This window comes from Bison bison, unplaced genomic scaffold (genome assembly GCF_000754665.1).
Source record: "Bison bison bison isolate TAMUID 2011002044 unplaced genomic scaffold, Bison_UMD1.0 scf7180017864203, whole genome shotgun sequence".
NCBI lineage: Eukaryota > Metazoa > Chordata > Mammalia > Artiodactyla > Bovidae > Bison > Bison bison.
In genome coordinates, this window is record NW_011494775.1 from 679,482 (window position 1) to 690,446 (window position 10,965).

A 10,965-nucleotide genomic window follows, 5' to 3' on the forward strand; every position below is an offset into this window, starting at 1 on the left:
TATTAACATGGATAACACAAACATAATGAAGTCTATGTAACAAGATAATGCAAGCTCACGAGTCTGCTTAGAGACTCACTCCATTACTGTACCTCGCTCTGAGGCGCCGAATTATCCACGAGCATCACATGGATCAGTCTGGGATCTACGGACTTGATCTCACCACTCTATAGAAGGAGGGGGATAGAAATAAGAAAAAAGGAGGAGAAAGATTCAATGCCTGCCCACCAAAGACACAATTATGTATTTTTTCTTATGTAATCTATGCAATTATCTCTATTTGTTTCTACTTCCCTGCTAGAATAAAAGCTCCATGAATAGGGATCTCTATTATTTAATTCACTGCCAGAATAACAACATTTGAAATAAGGTCTAGCATATGGTAAGCACTCAAATATTTGTTAAATGAATGAATGAAAAAATTGAGTTCAATGCCCAAGTGTTTCTTTTAGGGTTACTAATTTCAAATTCTGCATCTCTAAAACCTTCCTATTCTGTAATTAAAAAAACAACAAAAAAAAATGAACTTCCCTGGTGGCTCAGTGGTGAAGAATCCACCTGCCAAAGCAGGAGACATGGGTTTGATCCCTGGTCCAGGAAGATCCTATATGCTGTGGTAACTAAGTCTGTGAGCTACAATTGCTGAGCCTGTGCTCTAGAGCCCAGGACACACAACTACTGAGCCCACGTGCTTAAATTACTGAAGCCCTGCCAGTGTCAGAGCCAGAGCTCTGCAACAAGAGAAGCCACCACAATGAGAAGCCTGCATACTGCAATTAGAGAGTAGCCCACAGACCCTGCAGCAACGAAGACCCAGAAGAGCCGAACTAAATATAAATAAAGAATAAAATTTAAAAGAAAAAAGAAACCTTCAGAAAAAAACTAAAGGTTTTGGCAGGGGCCAATTTGACAGATACTGTCAGATTTAATGTATACATCCTTTGACCTGGCAATTACACACTTGGGAATTTATTTCAGTAAATAAATAATGTGAAAAATGTATAATGATATATGCTCAAGGATATTCACTGAAGCATTATTTGTATTAGTAAAATACTGGAAATGATTTTTAAATGTCCATCAATTTTAAATTAAATTAGTTATACTACATCAATTCAGTGGATAGTATGCATCTGATTTTAAAGGATGAAGTATATTTCTATATATATTTATAGAGAATGATGCTAATTTAAAATTAAGTTAAAAACATAAATCAAAGAACTATGTGTATCATATGATCCCATTTGTTAGTATAGTATGATTTATGCAGTTCTTACCTAAATAGACAGTATAAAAATATCATAAACACACACAGAGAGAAGGTATTTGGAAGCATATGGAATATATACCAAACTGTTAATGGTGGTTACCACTGTCAGGAGTAATATTTGCCTATGAGAAGGGATGGGTTTCACTAACTATTTTATATATATGTGTATCACTTGAAATTTGTAAATGAAGATTGAATAATTTAATAAATTAAATAATGAAATGACTAAAATCATTATGCTTATATTACATGTGACTGCAGAGGGCAATTCTGAAACCAATTCAAAGGTGTTATAAATACATATGTGTTTGCCTCAAAATACTCTTGTTTTTGATAGATAATTCTCCAGGTAGTTATAGATGCTATGTTTTTTCTACTTATTTCCTTAATAAACAATTCATTTTATCAGCATGTAGGGGAAAGTGGCATAAGTATTACAGAAGCAAATGCTAATTGATTAGATTTTTAAATAATAAACATTATGAATATGACAAAGTAAGATATTAGTACTTCACATCTGTATACTGTTCTATAGATTTCAAAGCACTTTTGAATACATCATCTCAGTTCCCAAAACACACACTGTGAGGCCAAGGGTGGTTACCCAATTACCTCTAATTTACAGATGAGAACACTGAGGTTGAAAAAGTAGAACAGCCTTTCTCAAGGTGATAGAATCAAAAGTGATAAAGCCAGAGATGGAACCCAGCTCTTCTCACATGTAATGAAGTGCTCCCTTTCTCCATACCACCCTTGGTAAGGGGATGGATGGACCTCAGACAAAATAACACAAAGCCTCACCTCAGTTACAGACACTTCCATAAGACGGGTGATGGAATCTTGATGGCTTACAACACCACAGAGCCAACTTTCTTCTCCCTCTGGCTGGTACACTTTGACCCTGTGACCTTGAACACTGTAGGGACCTAAAGAAGAGATCAGTACTGAATATTTTTGGCTAAGCTGTATTTCATGATTGTTCCTTAAAAAACAGAAACAGAAAGACTTATTGGCACTTTTAATCGTCTTGTATGGAGTTGAATAAATGAGCAATTTCAGATTTACTATACACAGCAATTTAAAAATAAAACATAGTTTTTCCCAGTGACTTTGGTAAATTTTATTTGGAGATTTCTTAGAATATCCTAGGATCTGACACCTTATCTCACATTTTCAATTCTAGAAGTAATACAGGAAAGAGAAAGGCAACTTACAAGTCAAAAACTATAGATAATATGAAAATCTACTCAGATCTATCTGACATATACATAAAAAAAGTAGGCCAATAAGTTGAATGTACCATTTTGTTATGTTAGCATAGGAATGATACATAACCATTTGCCCTTTGCTATCTTACTTTCAATACAATAGGTGGAGAATTCAATTTTTGAGGTTTCCAGCCTCTGCTCTAATAAGAATCTGAACAAATATAGCACCTGTCTTTCTAAGAACATAGAGTTTCAAAGATATTACTTTATCAGCAGGTAATGTTACCCTACAATTTCAGCTGGCCCTCCAAGAACAAGTTTCTCTCTCCTACATATCTTATACATTTGAGACCATATAGTTAAATCACTGTTTATTTTAATTATCTTTCAGAGCTATAATTAAGCTTAATTTTTCTATACACATTCATATATATCTCTATGTCTTATCCTGTTCCTTGATTTCCTTCTCACTGCTATCTATTTTTCCTCACTTTCTTTCCTCTCTCATACCTTTCCTTGATTATTAAACATCATTTCACACTGATACTTCCCTTCTCCAAAGAGGCCAGTTTTCCTACTTTTACCTATTTAGATTTAGTTTGACAGAAGAGAACCAAGAGCCCTATTTCACTGAAAATCATTGTTATCATGAGGTCAGGAAGGACAAAGAGCAGATGTACAACATGAAGGGAAGGATAAATGAAGCCAGAGTCTACCCTTTGTATAGAATCTTGGGCAAAATCTGTATGTAAAATGAAAAAGTTAATAAATCTCTTTTGCTTTCATTTTTAAAAGTTAACATGCTCTTAATGTGAATGAGTCTGTGGACACCTTCCTTTATGAACATACTTTACACTCTAAGTTGTTATTTGTTGGTGTTAACAGTCTTTGGTCCACTGAACCTTACAAGCCAGTATGCTCAACAAGGGCCGAGATTTTCTAGCTTGTGGTTATATCCCCAGTACCTTAACACTGTGTCGACTGCCAGGTTAGTCCTTAATAAATATTTAAGAAATAAAGAAATTTTTAAAAAGACAACATTGCATATTATGAAAGATAATACAAAAAGGAAACTGGTTTGAGGGAGATCCTATTTTTCCAATCCATTCTAGAGATCCAGCTAACTGGAGTTACTTGTGACACTACCCACAAAAAGATAAGCACAGATGTTTAAGAGTTGCACGGTTTTCCCCATTCTATCACTTTCAACATTGGCTATACACCCGATTCAGAATTTAAGGACAGAAGACTATCTATTCTTACCTCGGCTGAATATCTCTTGTAGCTTTTGGTCACTGATCAAAGCATTAACTGTGTCTCTCAGAGCAGCATGTTCCAAAAGAATCTGGTTTTGGCTATCTGTTCCCATCTAGTAAATATAAAAAAATAAAAAACTGAATACTGAAATAAATAGCAATAGTATCTAGCCAGAAGAGAAAAAGTATACCCCTGAGGAGCTCTACATCAGCATATATCAAAATGTTCCAAAGAACCCTAGTCTGACTACAAGATGCTGTACAAAAGTTAAAGATGCTACGATCATTTAGGTTTAGGAAATATTATACCTCCCTTGAACAAGGTGAGAAGGGGGCAGGACATCAACTGCTTCCCCAACCCATCCAGCCAAAAATCTGTGTATGTTTGACTCACCCAAAACTTAACTCGTAATAGCTTACTGTTGATTGGAAGCCTTACTGATACATAAATAGTTGATTGACATATATTGTGTATATCATACATATTTTTCTGTATTCTTATAATAAAGTAAGCAAGAGAAAAGAAAATATTAAAATCTTGAGGAAGAGAAAATACATTTACAGTACTATGCTGTATTTATTGATACCCTATGTTCATGATGTCTGTTTACAAGATGAATCATCTGTCAATGCACTACATCAAGACTGCCTTATTCAGGGCTTCCCTGGTAGCTCAGTGGTAAAGAATCTATCTGCCAATGCAGGAGACATGGGTTCGGCCCTTGATCTGGAAATATCCTACATGTCACCACAACAATTGAGCCTGTGCTCTAGAGCCTGTGGTCTGCAACTACTGAAGCCTGTGTGCCCGAGAGCCCGTGCTCCGCAACAAGAGAAGCCACCACAGTGAGAAGCCCACACACCGCAACTAGAGAGTAGCCCCCACTTGCTGCAATTAAAGAAAAGCCTATACAGCAACGGAGACCCAGCATAGCCGGAAAAAAAAAGGACTGCTTTATAGAAAACAAAACACTACAGATGTTAAAAGTATTACTAACACTAGACATCTAAATGAAAAGACACAGTGAAAAAAGTTTGTATTAGTTTATAGGTACTATATTTATTGATGAAAATCCATACACTAAGTGGGCCAATGTAGTTAAAGCCCGGGTTGTTCAAGGGACAACAGCATACTATATCTTTCTACATACAATAGTACGTTTAAAGGCTCTGAGAAGACAAGCAGGGAAAAAAACATGTTTAGGTAAATGTTCTTCATACTTATTTGACTATAAAACATTTTATTCCCTGTAAATCTTGTTATTTTGATACTTATCCACAATTCACTGAGTGCCTATTCATACAAGCACTAGGATTACAAAGATGAATAAAACAAGACTGATGAGAGGGAGTGAGGCCTAATGAGTCAGGAAGACATTTCAACAATAAAGAAATCATCATTAATATTTCACAAAACACAGTTTAGTAAACATTGCTCTTGGCTGCCTCAATAAGACAGCAAAACTCTTGGAAGTCTCCTAAATTTTAACGTTCAGACAATAACTCTTGTGAGAAATAAATATTATTATCCATAAATTCTGAAACTCGAACTCAGATACTAGCTTGTTTAAACTACTAACCTTTCCCTTTTCTGTAACTAAAAATATACCTAAGCTCTTCAATATTTAATGTTGATTGGAACCAGCCCCAATTCCCAGCCTCCGTGCCACTGGCAAAGGTATAGGCCCTTCTCAGACAAGTTACAGACGCAGCCATCTCTGTGAACTCAGTACTTCTGAGGAACTGTGTGGTCTTAAGTGTGAAGTGGTTTCAGGGTGAGGTGGGGGTATGCAGGGGAGAAAAGAATCCTCAGTCACCAAATGTACTTTTCAAGGGAGCAAAGAAACTTTAAAAGCCACATGGATTAGAAAAAAAAAAGGCACATGGAATTACTGGGAGAAAGTACTTGCTTCAACATTAAAAGAGAAGAGGAAACACTCTATTTATAATCAACAGAGAAATCAGCAGGGAGAGAAATAAATTCAGGACTAGACCAACTGATAAATACCTGGAACAAATGCAACCCATTAGCATCTGACAGGAAACGAAGCTCTCGATCCAGAAGGTATTCAACTGGAACCACAGAACCCAAACCGAGTTTATCTACCAGGGGAGTGAAAGTCTGTGAAATACAATGACAAGAAATAGATTAGTACTTGGGAGAGAAAATAAATAACAATTAAACTGAATATCCAACTGCAGAGAAAATACCCATTATTAATATATATCTTTCACCTCAGTAAATACAAATAAGCTAAAGCATAAGTTCTGAGAGTCATTCCTAACCCACCATCTGCCCTCAAATAATCATATGAAGCAAACTAGAGCATAAAGTCAGCTCAATAGCCTTATTAACAGCTAAAAAGGATACAAAGAATAAGAAATTCCTCATTCTCTTTTGCAATCTAACTAATCTTGTCAGGCTTCAAGAGGGTTACATTACAGTAAGCTCTCAGAATAAAGAGTTACACCATTATCATCTCTAGAACTCTTGAAACCTTTGTGAGATTTCTAAAATGATCAGTGATATAAAAATGTATGGGTAAATTCATATTTAGTGTTTCATAAATAACCTGCCTACAAAAGTCACCCAGGGACCAAAATCAATTTGAGCTTCTTCTAAAAGTTCAACTGGAAAGTGGCCTTAAAAACAAATGAAAAGAGTTCAGTAAGCGACGATATGTATAATCAGTACGTTAAAAATGTCTGTTTTGAGCATTATTTAATTTGGTTAGTCATAGGAGAACTAGATTTTTGCCTTGTGAGAGTCTGAGCTAAGAAGTAGCACACAAAGTGTCTATGCTTCTAACTTATCCAACTAATAAATGGGTGATTTAAAATGCTAAAAACAAAAAAACTCGTCACAAATAGTCTGATTTAAAAATGGGCATATAAAGAAAAAAAATAAATAAATAAATAAAAAAACATAAAAATGGGCATATCACCTGAATAGATATTTTTCCAAAAATAGACAAATGGGCAACAGGTACCTGAAAAGGGACTTAACCTTACTAAATTCAGGGAAATGCAGATCTAAACCACAGTGAGTAATCACCTCATACCTAAAATGAAAGACAAAGAGGAGGGGACCCTTGCACCATCACTGGGGATGTGAAAAGACAAACACACCAAGTACTACTGGAGAGGACGTAGAGAGGGGGACCCTTGCACCATCAGTGGAATGTAAACTGGTGCAGACACTACAGAGAAGAGTACAGAGGCTCCTCAAAAAAATTAAAAACAGAAACTACCATGTGATTCAACATCCCACTTCTAAGTATTTATCCAAAAGAAATGAAATCACTATCTTGAAGAGAAGAGATATCTGCACCCTCATGTTCACTGCAGCAATATTTACAATAGCCAAGACAAGGAAACGACCTAAGTGTCCAGTGATGAATGAATGGGTAAAGAAAATGTGGTGCATACACACACACATAAATATTACACACAATGAAATATTATTCAGCCATAAAAAAGGAGGAAATTCTGCCACTTACAATACCACAGCTGAATCTCCAGGGCACTGTGCTAAGTCAAATAAGTCAGACAGAGAAAGACAGATATGGTATGATTTCAATTACATGTGGAATATAAAACAACTGAACTCATAGACACAGAATATATTGGTGGCTGCCAGGGGTGGGGGGAGTCTGGGAAATGGGTAAAAGTGGTCAAAGGGTATAAGCTACAGTAATAAGAAGAGTAAATTCTGAGGATCTAATGTACAGCACGGTGACCATAGTTAAAATGCTGTATTGTATACTTGAAAGTTGCTAAGAGAGCAAATCTTAAAAGTTCTTACCATGTATGTGTTGTGAGAAGCAAATTAGATAATATGTAGGAAGGTACTCTATAAAACAATGAGATTATTATACTTTATTGAGATTTTTAGAATGTTCTTGTTCTGCAAAGCTAAAAAGAAAAGTTCTTACCACATACACAAAAATGTAACTATGTGAGACACAGAACTGTTAACCTTACTGTAATCATTATTTCACTATAAATATAAAATCATCACATTGTACACAGACTTATACAATGTTATATGTCAATTCTATCTCACTGAAGCTGGAAAAAAAACAGTTTCTATGGGGAAAAAATAGACTTTAAGAATTACATTGTTTCATAATATTATTATGAGAAAAGAAAGGTGAAAAATTATTTAGAAACAAAGTATCAAATATTACTTAATATAAAACATTTCAGAAGGCACAGGAGAAGAGATCTCTCCCAATTTTTGCTTCAGTAACTTCAGAATAAAAGCCTGTTAAGGACAAAGCATTAGAGTCTGGGGAATTCTAAAGAGTTTAGCTATTGCATAAATACCATATCGAATAGGAATAAAACCCAAATATGCTTTTAGCCAATAAAAGTCACTCACCAGGGCTGGCCACTGTGCAATTGAGACTCGAGTGCCCTGGATGAGGACTGGGTCCTTCCGAGGTGCCCATACTAGAGACCCTTCCAGCAAAAGTACAATAACTTCTTCAGCGTGAACTTTAACCCAGGAGTGCTGCTTCCAGTTACAGCCATCAAATTCTACAAAGATCTAGAAAAAGAGACAAAAAGTCATCTTAAGGTTACATTGGAAAAAATCCAACACTATAATATAAAAACAAACACAAACTTCCTGTTTTGAAAACTTTTAACTTGTTTTTAACTTCTTTTAATGGACAATAAAAACCAATCTTACTTCAGAGCCAGGAAATTGGTCTCATCCTCACTCTGAGAAGAGGGTACAGAGTTGAGGGGGCATTAGTTATTTACAGTTAGTAATTTCTAGCCATAATCCTACTGAGATTTATAACTCTTAGTTTCCAATTTACATCTAAGCACACTAACTGGGGGCTTACTATGTATAAGGCCCTATGCTAGGTTCAGGAATACGGAAAGGAATCTAGAACACTGGTCTCAAGGAGCTCATAGTCTAATAGGTGGAAAGACAAATTTTTTATACTTCTATTGTGAACTTTTAAAATTAATAAAGGCTAGAGTACTTATAGGAGAAGGCAATGGCACCCCACTCCAGTACTCTTGCCTGGAAAATCCCATGGATGGAGGAGCCTGGTAGGCTGCAGTCCATGGGGTCGCTAAGAGTTGGACACGACTGAGCGACTTCACTTTCTCTTTTCACTTTCATGCATTGGAGAAGGAAATGGCAACCCACTCCAGTGTTCTTGCCTGGAGAATCCCAGGGACGGGGGAGCCTGTTGGGCTGCCGTCTATGGGGTCGCACAGAGTCAGACACGACTGAAGTGACTTAGCATAGCATAGCATAGAGTACTTATAGCCTACTTCAAAGAATTTTAGTCGGCTTTTGGGAAAGATGCAAGAAAATGATAAAATATAAATTTGCAAATCAGGACTAAGCAAACTACAATAAGAAGTCACTGTTAAAGTATAAAAAGAGGGAAAACTTATGAAGAGAATAAGGATCTATACAGCTGTATGACTGAGGAATATATGATGAATGAAGGATTACTGATTTGGCTCTGAGCTTCCTAAAGGCCTATCTGAAATGGAGAGGTCAGCTGCATTGTCTTCACTGTCTAAAAGGAGAACACAAAGCAGTATCTCATGGAAGCAACACTTTTCCAACCCTTGGCTCTACAAGAAATTTCTCATATGACACTTCCAAAGGAAACAATGTAGGGCAATTAAATTCATCACACAAAGCTCTAGGTTTATTACTTGTAATATACTAAGTTTCACATCTACTTAAAAAAAAAGTGATGGGAAAATAAGGCTCAAAAGGGGAAGCATGATTTTCACAGAGAAAGAACATTAAACTGCATTACATTAAATATAATATATATATATATAAAATATATGAATGAAGGGGCTCATTCATATATTAATATGTGTTCTGGGGGAATCATATACAACTTTAAGTAACTTGCTGACAACTGGAAAGAGATGTATTCAAACTTGTATTTAAGTACAGACTCAGGAAACAAGAAAGGCAGTAATGAACAAAGCTTGGGGCTTATGTTCCTGAAGGCTTGGATTTCCGTCTTAATCTTAAGATGTTAGTTTTAACTGAAAACTTGACCAAGTCGCTCTTCGCTTCTCAAGTCTTGGTTTCTTCCTTTGTGATAAAACATACCTCATGGACTGGTTGTGAAGACTAAATAAAGTAATAGATTCAAAAGTACTTTGGTCAATTGTAAAGCACTACTTGGGCAATAACATGCCATAAGATAAAACAAATAAGGTATAGGGAATGTTCAGAAGCAGGAGAGATCACTTCAGGTGTGCAAAGGGAGTGATATGGAATGAGGTTAAAAAAAAAAGTCCCCCCCCCAAAAAAAAGTCCCAATCAAGTTCTAGGACGGCCAGGAGCTACAGCACCCTGTGGGGAAGGAGTGGGCAATGAGACTAAAAAGATTAATAGTCAATGTGGAAGACACCAAATATTGGGATAAAACTTGGGTTCATACATCTGCCAATGGGAGATACGTATGTGTGTGTGTGAATGTGTATACATGCAACTGCCAGTAAAAGGTTTCTGAGGTCAAAACATAAGCAGAACAGTTTGTTTCAGGACAATTCAGCTACTTAGTGGATGAAGATGGTTTAGATGGGAGTGGGGTGGGGAACAGGGGGTGTTCTTACATGACCTAGAGTGGGAGCAGTGAGACAAGGAAGGAAGTGACCAGGGCTCATGAGAGTTGATGAGTCATATCAACAAGCACGATGACTGGCTGGAATAAGAGTAAGGGAAAACTCAAAAATGACTTGGATTTTGAACCAAAGACTAGGAGAACAGCAGTCCCATTACTGTTCAGTGGTGTCATAACTGATGTCCAGAGGAGGCAATGGCTGAAGGCCTTCCAAGTCATGAAAAGGAACAGAGGCTGTCGAAATCCTAGGTCGAATCTGACCTTGAGTGCTCTTCTGGGCATAGCTTAGAAAACCAGAGGTTGAGGCTCTCTGGTGCCTGACAGCTAGGTGCCATGTACAGTGGTAATCTGCCAACTACTTTAAAAACCAACATGGTGCTGGTGCTGGTGCTAAATTGCTTCAGTCATGTCTGACTCTCTGCGACTCCACGGACTGTAGTCTGCCAGGCTCCTCTGTCCATGGGATTCTTCAGGCAAGGATACTAGAGTGGGTTGCCATTTCCTCCTCGAGGGGACCTTCCCAACCTAGGGATGGAACCAGCGGCTCTTATGTCTCCTGCATTGGCAGGCAGGTTCTTTACCATTAGTGCCACCTGGGAAGCCAA

General features: G+C 36.9%; 1 protein-coding gene across 1 annotated transcript in view; it reads right to left on the minus strand.

The window, feature by feature from the left end:
- KDM3B (lysine (K)-specific demethylase 3B) overlaps window positions 1-10,965 on the minus strand; it is a 58,301-nt gene that overhangs the window by 36,859 nt on the left and 10,477 nt on the right. Inside the window, exons 2-6 of the mRNA XM_010844617.1 lie at window positions 8,119-8,286; window positions 5,743-5,856; window positions 3,742-3,847; window positions 2,072-2,196; window positions 93-167 (exon numbers count right to left, since the gene is read on the minus strand). Of these exons, the coding sequence (XP_010842919.1) occupies window positions 93-167; window positions 2,072-2,196; window positions 3,742-3,847; window positions 5,743-5,856; window positions 8,119-8,286 (588 nt within the window). The remainder of the gene's footprint in view (window positions 1-92; window positions 168-2,071; window positions 2,197-3,741; window positions 3,848-5,742; window positions 5,857-8,118; window positions 8,287-10,965) is intronic.